We start from the raw sequence: 20,000 nt of genomic DNA, 5'->3' as shown, positions 1-20,000 counted from the left end.
GTACTGATGTTATAGCAAAACAATGACAAGGTAACAAAGAGTTTATCACACAGTCCTTCATTTCTTAACTTTACAGTGAACATAAAGGGACATAAATATTTAATTTCACACAGACAATAACTACTAAAAAGAAATAGAACAGTAAAACAGACACACAGATAGGTATACTTCATCTCCTAACTTCTGCAGCTAATGTCATCTTAGAAACGAGGGGAAAATTTTGTACCCCGTGCTCCATAATTATGGACCAAGCTTTCTTTCCTAGACACCAGGTTCAGGCATTGTCTGACTGCACCAAAGAGGCCATCCCAGATTCCTACATACATTTTTTTGTAAATTATCAACAAAGTAGACACAACTGCTAGCACCCAGGTATCTTAGGATCACTGTAGAACGCAGATATGATTTTTTTTCTATTTCATTCCCCATTTGGAGAAGTACCTAAATCTGTTATTTCTGAAACTACAGACATGGTTTTATAAGTAGCTTATACAAAGCTGACCTCTGGCTGTTTCTGCCTTCATTTCCTTGTTGATTTTGGACAAATGGGAGAAATGAAACCATTTCCTGATTTGTGCATCATGATCACCATTATAAAGATTTTCTTTTGACATTCAAACATGAAGGAATTGCTCTCAGAAAATTTACTTTTTCTTTGTTGGTGACACTGCAACAGAACAGTAGCTGATAGGAACAATGTCATTATACTGTTCAACAAATATATTTGTGTCATAAAAAAAAAGACAAATACTGCTGAAAATGCTGAGTGTCTGGCATTGACATATACATTGCTTTGCAAAGTTGACAGTTCCACTGGAGCACGACAGAAGGTCATTTTTTCTACATATAAGTACATGTATTCAGATTTTCACTGGAATTCTTACTGAGGTGGCTGCCATCACTGTGAATTGAAACTCAAAACACCTCCCACAGTGAAATCTCAAACAATTTTTGGCCTGCAATATCCTCCTAGATAGGGTAAGCACCAATAAAGAATTTTTGCCTTTAGGAAATACCTGTGTTCTTCTCTAAATTCAACACAGAAATTGTATAATTGTGTATAAAAATATAACAGAAGTATTTGATGTGATACCTACCATGTTTTCTTTTTAGTTCAATAAAATGTAGGCTTGTGAACAGTAGAGAGAACACCGTACATGTTAACTTCAGGAACAAACATTTCTCTCGTGTCAAGATTAAACCAAGCAGAACTAACTGCTAAAATAGCCCAAGGCAAGAACTTCATCTTTGTTCCTATCATTAGGCATGCAAATTATTCCTGAATTATGTTTGCATTACCAAGATGACAGATTTGATTACTCACACAAAATGTTGTTTGTCAAAATAATTGCTCAATGCAAAGATAGCTAGCAAAATAACATGCACTGAAGCTTGGTTCAGCAATTTTATATTCTAAAGAGTATTTGAATCACGTATTCTCGGTGCATTTTGATTTTGCTGAGAAAAATGGCCATGCATGCCTTTGTTAAATAAATCTGCAATTATAAGCGTGTGAATCCAGTGTGTCTAAAAGGCAAAATTTTGTCTAGGAGACCAAAAGGCAGAACATATTTTCAAGCAAGCCATTTCTTGATTTACCATGAAAAAGCAAAACCGCCCCAAATAAAAGCAAGCATCAGTTATAAGTATATTTTGTTCTGGTTTAACCTTTTGTCAGAATGAAAAATTAAAAAGATTATTCTTTTCAAAATAAGCTGATGAGCTGTTTGAATTCTACTTTAGCGGGAAGTACAAAAAGGAGTGGAATTTGACCCAGTTCCCTCAAAATGTGTCTTCTTAATTGGAAGAACTTCCAACAGAGCTGAAGTCTAATCTCAGCAATACAAAATACGCATTGAAAATGGAACAGATTTTACACGCATTGGTAATGGAACAGTGATGTATTTATTCACAGTAGACAGTCCTCAAAGACTTTTTTTCAGAACTTCTAATGACCTCAGCAACTGTGCTCCCAATGGGGAAGGAAAGAGGAATGTGCTGGAAGGAAGAATATGCAATATAAAGTTTCTGTGATAGAATAGAAACAGCTTAGAATTATAGATTTTCCCCACTTTTTAAAAGCTACCAATGTGTGTAGTATCTGAGTTTAAGCAAGCTTGGTCAGTGCCAGCATTCATGTTCACTTAAAGATGGCTTTCTGCTCATGCAAATCACTTGAAATTTGATCTATTAAGAAGAACAGTCTGTATAGTTATTGTTACTAAAAAGTGTCTGTCTTGTTCAAGGAACTTTTGAAGATACTCATAAGAATCTAAATTTGCTTGTACTGCGTAAGTCATGCAGAAGGATATTGGAAGCTTCACATCACACTTCTAAAATTTGGCAGCAAGATCAAGATCCTGAGTCCAGCTTCTACTCAAGCAATGCAGCATCAGAACAGCATTTAGGAATGTTCTCTTTACTGCACATTTTTGAAATATATTTTTGAACTCACCTTTACCCTTTTCAGTTCCACCTTCCTGTGGTGTTTTTTGTTCTGTGTAGGAAGTACAAGTATATTTTTGAGAGGATCTTAAAGTAAAAAGAAAAACTTACACAGCATTAAAAATATATATCAATATTGTAGGTTCACTAGTATTGAATAACTGTGGTTAAAGAATTATTAATATACATGTATATATCACTTACAAATGTAATTCCATAAAGCATTTGTTATACATGTAGATGCATGCATATCAGCGCATTTGCTACGTTTTGAATGAGTTATAAAAAAAAAAAAAAGGTGTTCAGTGGAAGCTACATAGTGTTGTTTGTAAATAGTTGTTAGTTTTTTGTTCTTGGGGTTATTTACAAAAGCCTTTGAAAAGAATTAGATAACATTGTTAGTATGAATGGGCTTGGATCATACATGAGATACTTCCAAATATTTTAACGGTATCCAGAATTCCGTTCCCTAAGTGGTTTATCCTTAGGACAGTATACAGAGAGAGTTTATTGAGTGTTCTCGATTATTTCTCATTGTCTTCTTCATTATCATTTTCATCTTACCTAGACTGTTTGATTTGAGTTTTTTTTTTGATCAGAATAGTTGATAGCTTCTCATGTACTCCAACGAAGTGTATGTGAAATAACTCTAACCCAGTATATGTGAGAAAACTTGAACTATAGATTGAACAAAATCAAATTTTCTAAGTTTTCTCCATTTCATTATTGGATTCCTATTATGATTCCTATTCTTCTGGGTTTTATGTCATTCTATTTGCATACAAGAGCTTGTCAAGTCATATGAATTGTACTGACTTCAAGGAATACACACTCAATACTCTATTTACTGTGCAAAATGACTTTGTGTGGTGAACTTACCTGTCAAGTACTTGGTATTACTTGGGTTTGGGTGAAGGTCAATGGGATAATACCCTCAAGGTGAAGCTAAGATAACTTTTGTGTCATGGAGGAAAAATTTGAGAGATCCAGTGGATATTATTCCTAATTTCTTGCTCACATGTGCATAGCTGTTATAACTACAAAAATAAAACTTGAAATGTGGAAGACAAGGCCATATTCTATAGGCGTGACAGACCCTTAGCTGCTTCTGGTTGTTAGGAATTTCAAAGCTCCAGTTGTCTGGAATATTGTCTGTCTTGGACAGATGGTCAAACTTGTTCCTTTTTAATGGGAGGTTTGCTACTTTCCCACTAATAGCTGGGTTTAAGAGAATTCACTATTTTGGAAGGTGATAGCATGTTTAAATCCCACTTGAAAATCTTATTCTTGACTGAGTATAACAGCCTGATAGCTTGACATTAAGATCTAGAAGGAGTTCTTACAATGGCTTCCCCAAAATTTGGTTTGTGCTTAACCATAAAGACTTACTGACACCCTACTTGTTTTATAGAAGATTGTAAGAAGTAAAGGTGGTGGGAAAAGGAAGATAGTTATAGAAATGTTTTCATATTTAATCCTGTGTAATTGAAAAGAAAGGAAGAAGATGTTACTTATTGGACAGGATTGGTAGAAATTTTCAAATAATGCTTCAAAAATCATATTTCTTTCTGGCTATAGAAACCTGCCTGCCATTTCAGTCTTACTTAAAAGTTAAGGTTGATGAAGAACATGAATTCAAGTACAAAGTGTATCTACTTAGAACACCAGTGTGAATATTTTGGAGTATCAACTGTAAAGATCTTACTGTTGAGATAAAATAAGAAAAAAATAAGAAAAAAAAAGTGTAACCATCATGACTGAAATATTATTTTTCATTTTAAATATATGCAATATGAAAGAGCTCATACTAGCATGAAAATATTAGAGGGTTATTTCAACATGAAACTCCTTGTGGCAAATGATACTTTTGCCTTCAGACTTTACTATTTCTTAGTGAAAGAGTGTATCATTTAAACAAGAGTGTATTGAATCAGCCTTAAAAAATGACAGTTTGCAAGATGCAAGTACATGCAGGTTTAACATGTGAACTGGAAATTTATTTTTTGTGTTTGGTATGGCTGCTCAGGTAGCTACACAGAGAATAAAACTCACCAAATGGTTAAATTAGACAACTGTAACATATATATTTATTATATATATATATATATTATCCAACATCTGAGAATATAGTACAAATTTCTCAATGCAAATCAAATCCATAAGACAAAGGTTTGCATAACTTTTCATCTCCCACTAAAGAGAAGGTAGCAGCTTTGCACAGAGCTTCAGCTTTACCTGAAACCGTAGTCCCGTGCATGAGTTTCATCTCACCTAACTTTGGCTTCCTCAAAGGTGTTCACCCACTAAAATCTAGACATCTGGATTCCTTGGGTTAGTAGCCTAAACACAGACAACCAGTGATGTTTTAGATACATTATCCAGGAAACGTTCATTAGATGAACAGATACATTCCAGGATCTGCTCCACTGCTTACAGGTGGAGCAATGTTTTCAGATGGCTAATATTAGGTGAGATGAATCCAGTGCTTGATTCTGTCATCTTTGCTTAGCTTGTACCTTCAATGGGAAATGGAAAGGAATATTTAGGTAATTAGATGTTGTTCGGCATCAAAGAAGACTGCATAATTTAGCTACAGAATTTAAGCAGTCATCATTTTCCTGTACCCTGAAGGGAAATATACAGGAAAATGTTCATTTGCATCATTATGTAAATATCAGGTCTCTCTCAAAGCAAAACTGAATCTGAAAAGTCAACACAAATATTTGGGCAGGCTTCCTTGCCATGCTTACTGGCTCCTTACTTTCAAAAGGACAACAAACACAAAGCGTGGTGTATGTCTATGCAGTATCTAATCTCATGCAATTCTCTTGTTAGTATTACAGCACCAATTAGCACTTTTTACACTAACCTGGAGGTGGTGGTGCATTTTCAGTTTCAGTCTCTGAAAAATGAAGAAAGAAGACAGCTATTGAGCTTCAAGAAAAGCAAATAGTTTTTGTGTATTTGGTGTATATTTGTTGAATTTGTACACGGTTTGGTTTAATCATTTAATTGCAGTTCTCAGATTTTGTTGGCTTTCACACAGGCGATACTTGACATCTTTACAATGACAAGGTCAGAAGCCTAAAGCTTATATTCTTTGAAAAGAGGGAATTGAACTTGTTCAGTCCAGAGATATATAATACTTATCTACATGTATATTTCCATAATAATTTCCATAGGTGGACCCAAGTACGTTTAGTCAGTTTTGCTTTAGGACAGCTCTGGAATATCATGGAATGCAAGTTGAATTTCAAGTTTGGGTTTGATTTGTTACAGTCAATTGGTTCTGAGCCTGTACTTAAATCTACAACTTACTAAGCCAACATCATAACTGATACACTTTTGTCAGATGATACCTTAATGTTTGAGCAAATTTTCCATCAACTGGGATAGGTCTTTAATCGTGAAGTGTAATGGATACATTAATTGAGAAGGATCATGTACAGAGAACCTAGAGGCCTCATTTTCACCACAACACCAGATCTAGAGTTCAGTGTTCAGGGCAAGCAGAAAGTAAAAAATATCAGTCCAGCTGCTCTGTGTAGAACCTACAGTTAGTTAGTTTCTTTTTTTAATATTTTTTCTTTTTTTTTTCACTCATGTTTTTTGTTTATTTGTTTGTTTGTTTTGATCTAAATCAGTTCCCTTTTCATTTGTATAATACAGAAGCTAGGCTTTCTATCCTATTCTAATGTTATTCTTTGGGATGTCACGTGCTCTGATCTGAAAACAAGAACAAATTAACCGGATAAAGCTTAATTTTTAAACAGTTAAAAGAAGCTTATTGTCAACCTATAAAAGCATAAGAACTCTAGACTGGTTGAAAATGCAATATTTATTGGAGATAGTCTATTGACTTACAGCTCAACTACTTGCAACAAGCAAAGATTTAGAAGGCTGAAATCCTCAAGTGTAACAGTAGAAGGCTGATACTAGCTTTTGTCATGTTATGGGCATTAACCTTTGGGACCCCATCTCAGCTCACGTTCAGGAAATAAAGTTTCCATTTCTGTCACACAGAAATGCTGGTAAGGCTGTTCCTTTGCACACAGGTCTAAATATAAAGAAAACATACTTTTCATTCTTAACAAATTCATGTAATGCTTAAAAGGGAGAAATGCTTTTAATGCAAAGATAATTTTAAGCTGAGTGTGTGAAAGTGATATGCTTTAGGAACTTCCAGTCACATACACAAACACTGTAACAAATTGTTATAGAGAGTCCAAACAGAATCCCTCACTAGAGGGAAAGGGCTCAATGCTGTAAGCCTGGTCACAGCACCTATCATGGGATAAAAAGGAAAATGTATATTAAAGTCCAGCAGACACAAAGTCTCATTAGGAAAAAAAAAAAAAAAAAAAAGTTTGCCTTTATAGCAATTTGTCTTACTGCTCTACCTACTAACATACTAACATAGTAAGTTTTTCTTTGTGGCCAAGGACAGTATGAAAATTTCCATAAGGAAAAATACTTTTTGGAACATCACCCCTTCATTATCATGAAATTTCTGACTGCGCCCACTACGACTAGAATCTCATCTCTGTGGTATGGAAGTCTTTTTCTTGTATGAAAAAAGTAATAGCAGAAAATATTGGAAATTAATGGGAATTATACTTATCTTTTGGGAATTTGATTGCTAGAAACAGGGAGTATTCTTACTACCACTGAATTTGAAAATTCTCCCCAGCTCACTGATCTAAGCACTGTCCACTCTCAGATGGCAGGGTTATGAGTGTTTTGAGGGACTTCCCTTGAGTTTTTCTTTCATTTTTAAAGTTATTTCATGGTCTGCCATATCCTCAAAGTAAGTGCATTTTTAATTGGTTTCACTCAAATAGTTTCATTTATTAATGATTTTTATAAAAGATTGCCCATTTGGGTTGCTACTAATTATTAACAGATAATGAGAGTAGTTTAGCAAGTGTGAATGTTGTTTCAGGAGAAAATAGGCATGACTTTGTATTCTGTTCAAATCCAGATAAGTCACAGGTCTTATTTTGTAGATTTTATCTTGCCTTCACACTTAACATCTAGTTATAATTAAAGGCAGCAATCAACTCAACACAGTGAACTAGACATAGTCACTATCTTTAGTTTACTGTATAAATAAATGCATGTTCCTCCTAGAAACATTTTTGCCAGTGTAAACCTATCAGTGTACTATAGACTCAATGTTTAGATATGGCTGTTCCACAAAGCAGTGCTTTGCAGTGATATAATATAGTCACCCTTCGTGACCAAAACTTGATGTTATGACCCCTGTACATTTTTACAAATATGCAAAGACTCCTATCATACAGTGGCATTGGTCAGAAATCACACATCTTTGCAGTCCTGGCTTACCTAGCAGCAGGCACAAGTGTTGTCCAAAACCTACAGTGCAGGCCAGACTTAAACCACTACTATAGTCCAAACTTAATCTCACATATGCAGACATACAAGGAGGTACTCAAAACCTGAGCAATGTTATGGGCAACATGCTCTACTTGACCCTGTTCTAGGCAGGTAGGTTGGACTAGACCCTCTCCAGAAGTCCTTTCCAGCCTCAACTATTCTGCAGTTCTGTCATGGGAAGATGGCTGAAGCCAGTCCAGGAAGACAATGGTTTCTTTCTGAAACCACAGTTCAAGGTTTTTCAGGCTATTGCTAGGAAAACTGAAGCAAAAACTGAGCTGAGGAGAGAGACCTGAAGTTTGGAATGGGAGGCAAAAAAGGAAGGGAGATGGTTCCAGGCATTGGAGGTGGCAAAGACGTGGGAGATACTTCAGCATAATCTTTTGGCCATGTGCGACCCCTTTCATGGTCATGCTTGGCTTACAGTTCTATTTCTGAGGACAGCCAGGAAAAAAACATTAATAGCACTGAGTAGTTTCCACTTCCCCAGAGAATGATAGCCCTCTCTGGCTGACCTCTGCAACAGGCTTGTCAGCTAGGAAAGGGCTCCATGCACTCAACCAGCAGCTTACTGTTGTGGTCTTTCCCTAGGAGGCATGCTCACTGGAGTTCCCAAATGCCATTCTCAACAGCCCTGTTGCCTAATATGGTGCTCTGTCAACGCATTGTCAGGGGGCTGATGGTGGAGAAAGTGTTGCCCCTTAGGAGAAGCACCATTCTTCACTGGGTTGGATCAAGCCTCTTGAGCTACAGGGAAAAGAACCCATTGAAGGTCTGATAAACAACCGGGCTGATATCATAATGTGAACTTGGTCTTCTACTAAGCAACTAAAGCTAATTTCTGTCTTGCAGCTCCTAAGACAAGAAGTGATGGTCTCTTCTACGCACTTCTTTATTTAAGAAGCCAAGAATCTTGCATTTCAGTGAGTTGTGTCATGCTAAACACAGATCTTGATTTATTTGTTGGACTTGAAACTTGTAAAGCAGCTGATTATATATGTCTACAACAAGAAAAGGAATTATCAGTACATTCTACGTGACTGCTAAGAAAAAATAACCTATTAAGAAGTGTAGTTAGCAAATAAAATGAAAACACAACTGTCACTTAGGAAAGCATCTCCAGAAATGCTTTCATGTCTCATCCATGTCATGAGATGCATTCAGGATCCAGTTTGACATAGGATATGAGCACTTAGAGCCAAGAGATTTTTATGTATGATTTATAATACATACACCCTTGAAAATCAGCAGGAGATGCAATTTGACCCATTACCAACTATTTTCCATCACTGTCCCACTTTTACCATCTTCAATTTTTCAGACAAAATAAGACTTAAAGTCTCTTGCTATACATACATATAACTGTTTTTAAAAGTTCCATGAGCTACTCATGTGCTAAAGTTATGGAAATGCTTAAGAGCCATGTTAAATTGGGACTATCATTATTTAAAACTTCAATTCCATTTTAGGTCTGGCTGCACTGACATCCGACCTGCAATAACCACAAGATGCTTTGGCAGGAAATTGACAGGGTGCTTATGTGTAGTGGCCAGTTTTCAAAGTCTCTAAATTCCCACTTCCACTGGCTTCTGTGACAGCAACAAGCATAGAAACTCCCTGACATCATATATATTACTTTTCACATTGGAGTGTAAACATAATGAGGCATGCTGACAGTTCTAAAAAAGTTCCCAGGTCCTACTTTACTAGTGCGCTGGAGTCAAAGTATCCCAAGTCTTGCAGTTCAGACCATTTGAGAGCTGCAGGTTATCTCCAGCATACTGGGAAAGAGGTCTGGCTGTATGACCCTTCTGATCTTGTGACTCTGTGCTCATGACAAGGTTTGTTTTGGGTAGCCTTAAGAAGAATGCTTAGTGGTTTTGAAAAAAAGAGTAATGAATACCCTGCAACCCCCCCAACATACACCTCGCCCCTTAGGTGAAGAAAATGACCTTGAGCATTAAATAAGGGCTTGCACAAAGTCTAAAGATAGCGTTTCACTATCCCTGGGCTGGAACATTCATAAGAGGGAGGAGGAAAGTCTCCTGCATTTATTTCTTCCTGCAGTCAAATGTAGATTGGTTAGAACCCAGCAAAGACTCTGGTCAGAACAGCCAAAGGATTCAGGATCTCACCCAGTCTGACCACAGGGCTTACTCCCATTTACCTGAAAGGGAAACCAGGACTATAGCTGCATCACCATGGATACAGGTATGATATCTGTCTGTGCAACAGCAGCATATTAAAGTGACTTTCATATGTCAAAGAGCACGAGGATAATCACTTAATGCTTTTTGTCACAAAGGACTGTCAACTTGTGTCAAATTTAAGTAGGTGGATTAAGCTTGTGGACATAGCTTCAAGGGATCATACAAATATAACTATTACGTAGGCATTCCTAAAGTGCTGACTCTGCTTGTCAAACAAAAATAGACAAAATACTAGTTTGGGGACAGAACATGGCTCCCTGCAACCCTTATGCAGTTGTTGTATGTGAGGATTCTTCTCTGTGTGCAGACCCTAAAAAACACTAGAACTGCGTTTGTGGCACATTGCTTTCTCTGGGGGCAGAAAGTGCTCTACCAAAATTGGTGGGCAGTGAAGGACCAAGGATGTGGAACAGTTTCTAGACAAACCTCATGTCCAGGTGATCAACAGAGAAAAGTAGGAAAGCTACTTGTTTTCACTACTGCTTATTTTCCTGGAAAAACAAACAAACAAACAAACCAAACCAAACCAACCAACCAACCACCAAAAACAAACAAACAAACAATCAAAAAAACTGGAGAAGATAAATAACTCAAAATGATTTGACCATTTTCTATAGGTCACTTCACCCAGGCCAGTAGAGAGTCACAGGGTCATCTGTGATGTGATTGAAAGCCATAGTTTCATCTTTTGGAAAACAGAATCTTGCTCAACAAAACCATAGGCATTAATGCATGATGAGCATTTCATTGGTAAACAGTAGTCTTAGGAGACCACAGATTAAATGAGCTGGGAGACAGGCGGCTTCATCTAAAATAATTTCTGATCAATAAAAGTGCTCCTATTGCATTTGGTTGGACTTAACTTGAAGTAAACATCTATTCTTATCAATAAGGAGTAGAATAGTTAGCAGTTTGCGAAACAGAAACACAGTCATAGAGACAAGGTCTTCCCTCTGTCTCATGAATCTGAATTATCCACAGAGAAATAATGTTACTTGCATATAAATTCTATAGACAGTTCCCAATCTGAGTGGAAGCAATAAACTATAATCCCAGCTGAAATCATTTTGTCTAAACTTCAGTCTAAAAGGGTAAAGTTAAAAAGCAATGGTGCTCTCATACCTTGCCTACCTTACTATTATTGTGACCAACAATATGATGGAATCAGACTGATAAAATTTATTAATATATTTCTATTTTCCATTACCAGTTGTAATGATGATGTAGGCAGATGGGGCTGTCTGTTTTGGCTCTCTGTAACTGTTTCTGGTTAGATGTAAAAGCAGTAACCTTGGGTTAAATGCTATCTCTTACTGCAAAAAATTGAACAAGTCAGTATGTTCACTGAAGCTGAAATTATTTGTATATTCCAGCAATTAAAAGTTTCATAATCCACTGATGCATCTTCAAGTGGAGAATGGAGGAGAAATAAACTTAGTATTTAGTTTTAGATTTAAGTTTATATATGATTAAAATTCAAAACCATTCCTAAAGAGTTTCAGCTTGTGGGGAGTAAAAAAAAGCAAAATAAAGAATAATAATTAATCCTCACATACAATCTCACCTACAATACTTCTGTTTCAAGAAATGTCCGTATACTTGATTTTAGGGGCCATGGGTTCAGATCAAAACATCATATATTGAATGCAGAATGTTCCCTGATTAAGAAGAACTGAAAAACTCGGTGAACAGTTGGAATGAAATGCTAAATAATATTGAATTCTGTGGAGCTGACACCAAAGCAACCGGTTATAGATCCACTTGAGGAGCTGTGGTGTACTTGTTGACTCCAGATTTTGCCTTCATTGCCATTGATAAAACAACCATCACTTGGGTCATGTTTGTTTTCCTTGCAGTTCCCATTCTTCTGTGAAGATCTTATTAAAACAAATCTGATCTTATGTGAGCTTTCACAACTTTCTCATTTCTTATGAGAACTTTGCTTTCATTATATAACTTTGCTTTGATTAATCATTAAAGAACACTGTAACCGTGACCTTCAATAGTTTCTTTAATAAAATATAGGTTTGCATAACTGTATTCTTCTAAGTTTGTGCAAGTAGGCTATCTAGTAAAGGACTACATCACCCATGCATTCAAAACAAACAAACCAAAAAAAAAAAAAAAAAAAGAAATGAACAAAATCAACAACAATAAAACACATATCTCATCTCTGGTAGCAGGGAGGTAGCCATCAGCAGTCAGCACCCTCATCAGATGGTGCAAGACTTCCTTGGCAAGCTTGAAGTTGCATATATACTGTAACTGGGAACTAGACAGCTGCCCAGAGCTGACAGTGTTTAAAATAGATGAATCCATTAAAAAAAAAAAAAAAAAAAAAAAAAAAAAAAAAAAAAAAAAAGACTGCTGAGCACTTGTGCAACTAAGAGAGAGACAAAAAAATAGTATTCATGGTTGTACCTCACAGATTACAGACTGGAAGTAGACTAAAATTTGAGGGCCATGCATGGTTTTGATTTTTTTTCCCCATTGAGCAGTTTTCTAACTTATTCCATCATTAAAAACAAAGTCCTGTTTTTTAACTTCCAAAACTGAATTTTTTTGTGATGCTATCTATCCTGAAAAATCTTGTGGGCAAACCTTTGCTGGTTACACTATCTATACAGCAAAAGAACTTTGCTAAGATGTGTTAAAGTGTTTACCAAAGTGACTTATTTATGCTGATAAGGTAATTCAGTTTGCCATCATGCCTGTACCTTTAAGGGAAGGGTTTGTCAGCACAGCTGTACCTGCAAAGCCATTGAAAAATTCTGCAGGCCTGGGTCTGTGACTATACTGATTGATCTTTTATTCCATGTCTTGCCATGGTAGGTTTTACTTTCAAGTTTGGAAATAAAAACATTTCATTTGGAACTCTAATTGCAAAACTTGTAATAAAATGTGGTTTATGCAATCCCAAAGGTCACTGAAAAAAACTCTTAGCTGATATTTTTGTCACAATATTTTTGTAGTGAAAACTGTGGAACCCAGTCAGCTTCTTTCTACTAAATGTAGCAAAGGATATGCTCCATGACAAAGGCTCTCAAACTTTTCTATATTATGACACCATTTCAGTTTATATATCAGTAATTTAACATAAGTTAAAAATGATTCCATACTCCAGAAACTCTTATATTCATCTCCTACCTATTCTTGATGATCTGATTGGTTCTTTAATGTTCATTTATTTAATGTACTGCATGCTTCTGGCTCCGGTTAAACAGTCTATGTCTAAAGGATAGCAGTAAATCTCCTGTTTTTACTTTGTAAGAGCAACAATAATAGAGCCCTGAAGTACCTGATTTGAGCTTCCCAATCTCCGAGAGATACCGCTCCAGTTTCATACCTGAAAGCCTGGAGCTCTAAGTCTCAACAGTTAGCACAGATTTTTGTCTTACTCTATTTTAAGAAGGGACTGTAAGTGCACTGCAAGCTCTACAGAATCACCCCCATTATCCTATAGTTCATGAGTATTCACACTGCCTTTTTTATAGTGTGTGTTAAAAAGGTCCCATTAAGGCCTGTAAACTGATCCGCACTGCTCCTAAACCTGATGGTCTGTATCGTATTTGCTAGTGACCCGTAAGTGGCGCTGCTGGCTAACAACATTGCATATGTCCAGCATCACTGTCTGGGATCCCAGCCCCAGGTATGGCTGTGTTTTTCAGAGAGCAAGGAGGAGACGGAGCAGGCCTGATTCTCGTCTCCACGTTAAAAAATAGTAATTTGGCTCATACGCCAAAAATTAATAATCCACGTTTTAGTATTTGCAGAGTCAAATACACAAATCTGTGGAAAGACAGATTTTGTTATCTCCAATATTTGGGACACTTTTCTGCATAGACACAAAATGTATGAACACAGCACAGCTTCGATTTCTTTAAATTCATGAAATGTTGCAAAATATTTTCTATGTAATAAGTTGCTTAAACTTATAACTTATTTCCAGTTTCAGATGCTAATAAGAAATCAAGCTTTCAAAATGACTCCTAGCCCAGCCAAGTGAAATTCTGCTTTAAATATCCCAAATCTAATTCATCCTTGTTATGTATTTACTAAAAGCAATTAAGTCACTCATCAGAAAAGTTTGACCATGTGAAAGAAATATAGCAATAGATAGATATGAAACTGAGAAAAACATCTTTCGCTGCAATAGTTTGACTATATATATATATACATATATAATGCGAAAGCAAAGACTTTCACTTAGTTCAGAGATGCCATGGGGAAAAGTGAAAGCAAAAGGCTTCACAATGTGATACCAATGACAGCAGTATATGGAGCTGTGCTTACTTCTTCTCTGAAAGCTGTAAAACATGATAAAGTAGACTAAAGGTTATTGGATTAAATGCTTCAGAAAATGAAGTGCTGCTCAGGAACTACATTAATTTATTATTCAAATTTAACAATATATTTTCAATGACAATTGCACTTCCAGTTATAGGATAAAATTCAGAAATAAAATTGACAGGGCAATTATTTCAAAAGACTGTAGAATCATAGAATCATCTAGGTTGGAAAAGATCTCTAAGATCATCAACCATCAACCTAGCATGGTCAAATCTACCACTATGCTATGTCCCTAAGTACCACATCTACGTATGTTTTGAATACCTCCAGGGATGCTGACTCAACCACTTCCCCAGGCAGCTTGTTCCAATGCTTCACAGTCCTTTCAGTGATTTTTTTTTTTCTAATATCCACCCTGGCACAGCTTGAGGCCATTTCTTCTTGTCCTATCACTTGTTGCTACACCCCACCTTGCTACAACCTCCTTTGAGGTAGCTGTAGAGAGTGATAATGTCTCCTGGTCCTTCTTTTATCTAGGCTAAACAACCCCAGTTCCCTTAGAGCTTCTTGTAAGACTTGTTCCCCAGACCCTTCACCAGCTTCATTGCCCTTCTGTGGACACTGTCAAGCACCTCGATGTCCTTCTTGTAGTGAGGGGCCCAAAGCTGAACACAGCACTCGAGGTGCGGCCTCACCACAGCTGAGCACAGAGGGACAATCACCTCGCTGGTCCTGCTGGCCACACTATTTCTGATACAAGCCAGGGTGCTGTTGGCCTTCTTGGCCACCTGAGCACACTGCTGGCTCATGTTCTGCCAGCTATTGACCAATACCCCCAGGTCTCTTTCAACCAGGCAGCTTTCCAGCCACTCTTCCCTCAGCCTGTAGCATTGCATGAGGTTGTTGTGGCCCAGCTGAAGGACCCGGCACTTTGCGTTGTTGAAGCTCATACAGTTGGCCTCAGCCCATCGGTCCAGTCCATCCAATCCCCCCATGCAGAGCCTTGCTACCCTTAAGCAGATCAACGTTCCCATCCAATTTGGTGTCATCTGTAAACTTACTGAGGGCGCATTTGATCCCATTGTCTAGATTACTGATAAAGATATTGAAGAGAACTGATCCCAATCCTGAGTCCTGGAGGACACCTGTAGTGACTGGCCTCCAGCTGGATGTAACGCTAATCACCACAACTCTTTGGGCCTGGCCACCCACCCAGTTTTTTACCCAGTGATGCATATACCCATCCAAACTGTGAGCAGCCAGATTCTCCAGAAGAAGGCTGTGGAAAACTGTCAAAAGCTTTACTAAAATCTAGGTAGACAACATCCAGAGCCTTTCCCTCATCCTCTGAATGGGTTACCTTGTCATAGAAGATCTGGTTAGTCAAACAGGACCTGTCTTTCATAAAATCCTGCTGACTGGGTCTGATCACCTGGTTGTCCTCTATGTACTGTGTGATGGCACTCAAGCTAATCTGCTCCATAACCTTCCCTGGCATCGAAGTCAAACTGACAGGCCTGTAGTTCCCTGGGTTTTCCTTCCAGCCTTCCTAATAGATGGGTACTTAACCACGAGAACTTCCTTTCAGATCATGAGATAATTTCCAAACCAGATTAGGAACTATTTTCATAATTTGTAAAATGGCTTCACTCTTTCTTGATCTAAACCTCAACATCTTTCTTGCTAAGATATCCTGAAATATTTCATTCTGAATCAAGGAAATCGTTCACACTTTCATTTTATGGGAGTTACATTGTGGACCTGATGCTTTCTATAAGTAGATTGAGTCACAGTAAGGACTACATCTCATGTGCACTTTTCCCAGGTTGGTTCTGAGAGTTACAAGAGTATGTACCTGCCAGTGGGAAACCATTCCACTTGACTGTTATGGGGAAATGAGAGCATCAGCATAGGACTGGGGTGATATGAATCATGTAACATATTTCAGCAAATTACAAGAAAACTATTGAGATGTGCTGATAGGTGTCATTTTAATCAAATTTCAGAATGAAACATCAACAATTTAAAATTAAAATCTGCTGGTATTCCCATTTTGTAGTTTTTTAACGGATCAACATTTCTTTGAGGTTCATGGCTAAAAACAAGATGAAAATGTTGGGATTCCCTCAGGAGTGAATTTCTCAGCTTGTTATCAGCTCTTTGTCAAAGTAATAAGTACTACAGTGTCAACAGTGTGTCCAAATACCAAATAAGAAAAGCATTCGCTTCGAGTCTGTTTGACAGTGGGTGACAGATAATCTGATACTCTGTGATCTTTTCAAGAAGGAAGAGTCTTCTCAGACTTCCTCCAGATAAGAACAGTTTCCTGCCATCTGTACTTTAGTATTGAACCTCCTATTAAGAGACAATGTCTTACAAGTTCTGTAACAAGGAACTGTGTCCCAAGGCCATCAGGCATGTAGGTGATTAGAGATCATTTCAAATAGCACTAATAATCCATTACGTATGTCTATGTGATGCTAACAATACTAATTTTTACTCATCAGGCTTGTGATAAAGAAAAAAAAAGCCAAAATTCATAGCTTTTCAGTTGAATTCATTTCTCTTTCGTCAATCAGGATGAAAAAGAGGGTAGTAGCATCCACTTTCTTAGTTTACTAAGGGTAGCTGATGTACGTGGGCTACGAAATCTAGGGGTTGCTGTTTTTTGTGAGTGCCATTGTTCCACTACATGGCATCCAAAGATGATTTGCAACTAAATCTGGAGAAGAGGGTTTCAAAAAAAATTTAACTGGTAATTCAGGAAATGTTTGTATCAGAGTTGTAGTGTTGCTGATGCCAAACACTATAAGAATCAGAATTTACCCTAAAAAGCAGAAACTTAGTTAATGGCATTTCTGTGTATTGACCTTGGGAGTTCTCTCTCTTCCTCTATCTGTCTCTCAGGTTTGCTTTTGTTTTTTGTTTTTGTTTTGTAAGCATGATTGCATATGGATATTTATTGTGGTTCAAATGTTTGGAATTAAGCACTGTACTGTAAAACATTTGAGAGTATTTTGCACATGTGGATGGACAAAGGTCTTTTTCTGCAGGTAAACATTTAGGGACTCTATGATGTTGTGGACATGTGGCACTAGGCAAATCCTTGGTGCATCACACTCCAATATTTATATACATGACAGTCACATATGCCCCTTTGTGATTATTAGGCATGCTAAGTTACGTACATCACTCCGTATTAATACAGTTAATTTTTCTACCTCTCAATCTCATTCTGAAGTAGTGAAAATAAAATATCAGAAAACTGTGAGAATTTTAAGCTTTCACTGAAAAAAAATAATTTAATTCGTCTTCAGGTAACCATCAGAGTTGAATTTATTTCTCTCTTCATTCAAGATGAAAAAGAGGGTATTTCCATCCACTTTCTTAGCTTATATTAGGGGATGTTTGCAGAACAACTGCAAAGGGTCTGATCAAAATGTCAGTTATATATAAAAGAAAACTTTTTATAGGGCATCACAGCAGAATGCATTTGAGGTGTTGCTGTGAATAACAGTCACAGCTTACTGAATATACTTTCTGTCCAGCTAAAAAAGCTTTTTCTTGTAAGAGAAAAAGCCCTCACTGCAAAACATGGAAATGCAAAACAAGGGCAAAGAAAAAGGGGCAGAGGACAGAGGTCAGATTTCCCCTTTAAAAATAGGGCTAAGGAAAGCTTAGATGAAAGATTAGTAAGGCTGGAGGGAATGCCATGGAAAAAATGTCATCAGGCATCTGACCCTCTGTGCCTTCACTGAAGTCTGCATCTGTGGAGGAGTGGCAGCCACAGCCTCCATTGGTATTGCAGCTTTTCTTTGGGTCTAAAATAAGGTTTTTGGCCTAGATACTAAGTTCTTATAAAAACAGATGGTACCAAGTGTGCTATGGTGTGTATATGTATATCTGCATCTATGTGAATATCGCAGCACGAGACCCAGAAGCTATTAGTCAGTGATTTACTCCATCTGCATGGCATTTCTTGTGTGTCTGTTCCTAGATATCTCTAGCTATACACATTTTCCACATCACCGAGGTTTAAAAGTTTTCTGAAATTTTTGCTAGGAACAGTAATTCTTTAGTTGTACTGTAAACTAATAAACCTCTTGAAAAGGGACAGAAATGCAAGGTCATGTATGTTCAGATGTGCATATGGCTTGAAATGTTTTATTTCAGATCAGAAAATAGTGAAAGGCCCTACCAAACTAGCACAATCTGCCCAGATTCTGAGAATCCTAATGTTGCTACAAAGCAGTGATGGTAAGAAGATTTCTTCTTTATAGAACTGTTGGAACTGCTGCTAGGGAACATAACTTGTGCACTTTTCTTGCACAAAAAAAGATCCTGTGGCAGAAAGTGATGCAAATGAACACAAAAATGTCCAAAGACATTCAACAGCCATTCAACAGCTGTCTTACTGCTCTTTCTAGTCCACTAGCATGTTGGAGTAGGTGAGGATTAAGGAGAAAGACCTAGCCCATCAGCTGAACCAGTAAGTTTTTCATTTGGAGTCTCCTTCAGGTTTAGCTGCAACTGTGTTCAGTTCAATTTTCATCACAGCTTCAGGGCTTTGAGAGAAGACAAAATGTTGAACAGGCTTTCAGACAGGGTTTGCATTCTGGCTGTGCAAGGTATGGCTCCCACTGAAGGAAAAAAAAATAACAGTCTGAGCTACTGTGTGATTTACTTTTGTTTGGCGCCCAAGATGTTATAATCCAGTTGGTTCTATAACAAGAAGTGGAGCAAATGTCTCTGCAGTTCATGGCCATGCATATTACTCGTCGAGTTATAAATCTGTATGGAAAGGGAACCTTTCTTCATCTGTGTCTGTGTGTGACTACAACCTACTCTTGGCATTTATGACCAAAATTAGGAAGGTATTCTGAGACTGTAAGTCATGATGAGCGTGTATTTTAATACAGATGCCTCTCAGGAAGCATCATGGTGCGACTGAATGCTTTCAGACACTCACTAAAACCACCATTTGATCCTATGGAGAATTAAATTAGAACAGAGCTTTTTGTAATAATCACCTGATCAAAATAACTTGCTGTAGCCACCACATACAAGGGCAACTGCCTTGAGAAGTATATCACATGCTATTTTCAATTGGACATAGGGCCAGGGGATAGCAAATTATGTAAGAAATATTTCCTAATCTCCAGTGAAGGGAGAGTGATGACTATTTTGAACATGTTCCACTGGAGCAAGACATAGTAGGATTCCCTTCACACTGTGGCATCTGTATGCCCTGGGGAAGATGGAGATGACATAGGGGGGGCTCTCAGCTGTGAAATGAGTCACCCAGCCATGTTCCCATGTCCTGGTACTGCCACTTTCTGCACTGCGTGACAGTCACATTCACCAACACACTCACAAGTTACCTGGCTCCTGAGGGTCTTCCTTGGAAGAAATAAATTTCCTCCAAGACAAGGCAGTTTTCTGAATGGTTTACTCCTTCGATGCTCTCTACATGCAGCACAGCTGAGACTGTGCCATAGATGACTGTCTGTTAAACAATGTGCTGACACTTCTCTAGAAGGTGTAACATCCTAAATCAACCCCCATCCAGCAAAACCCCACAGCGGGGCATACAACGTCTCAGTGTTATGACATCTAAACCATCATGGCTAACCGCAGCAGAGGCCACAGGTTATTTTG

The 20,000-nt window shown here is 37.5% G+C and overlaps 1 protein-coding gene and 1 long non-coding RNA gene across 12 annotated transcripts in view; one reads left to right on the top strand and one right to left on the bottom strand.

Moving 5' to 3' along the window:
- Positions 1-20,000, bottom strand: part of MYBPC1 (myosin binding protein C1) — an 81,053-nt gene that overhangs the window by 53,136 nt on the left and 7,917 nt on the right. For 9 of the 11 annotated variants that reach the window (XM_068663766.1, XM_068663789.1, XM_068663786.1 and 6 more), the window contains exons 2-3: positions 5,315-5,347; positions 2,456-2,497 (exon numbers count right to left, since the gene is read on the bottom strand). The exons of 1 other annotated variant lie outside the window; for it this stretch is intronic. In XM_068663766.1, the coding sequence (XP_068519867.1) occupies positions 2,456-2,497; positions 5,315-5,347 (75 nt within the window). The remainder of the gene's footprint in view (positions 1-2,455; positions 2,498-5,314; positions 5,348-20,000) is intronic. One more of the 11 variants, XM_068663831.1, reaches the window with a different exon arrangement.
- The window catches only part of LOC137846130 (uncharacterized), a 49,150-nt gene continuing 36,570 nt past the window's right edge, over positions 7,421-20,000 (top strand). The window contains exon 1 of the long non-coding RNA XR_011090394.1: positions 7,421-10,053. This is a non-coding gene — a long non-coding RNA (uncharacterized lncRNA). The remainder of the gene's footprint in view (positions 10,054-20,000) is intronic.

This window comes from Anas acuta, chromosome 1, assembly GCF_963932015.1.
Source record: "Anas acuta chromosome 1, bAnaAcu1.1, whole genome shotgun sequence".
NCBI lineage: Eukaryota > Metazoa > Chordata > Aves > Anseriformes > Anatidae > Anas > Anas acuta.
Note: the sequence above shows the minus strand (reverse complement) of the source record. Positions and strands in the feature narration are given on the sequence as shown.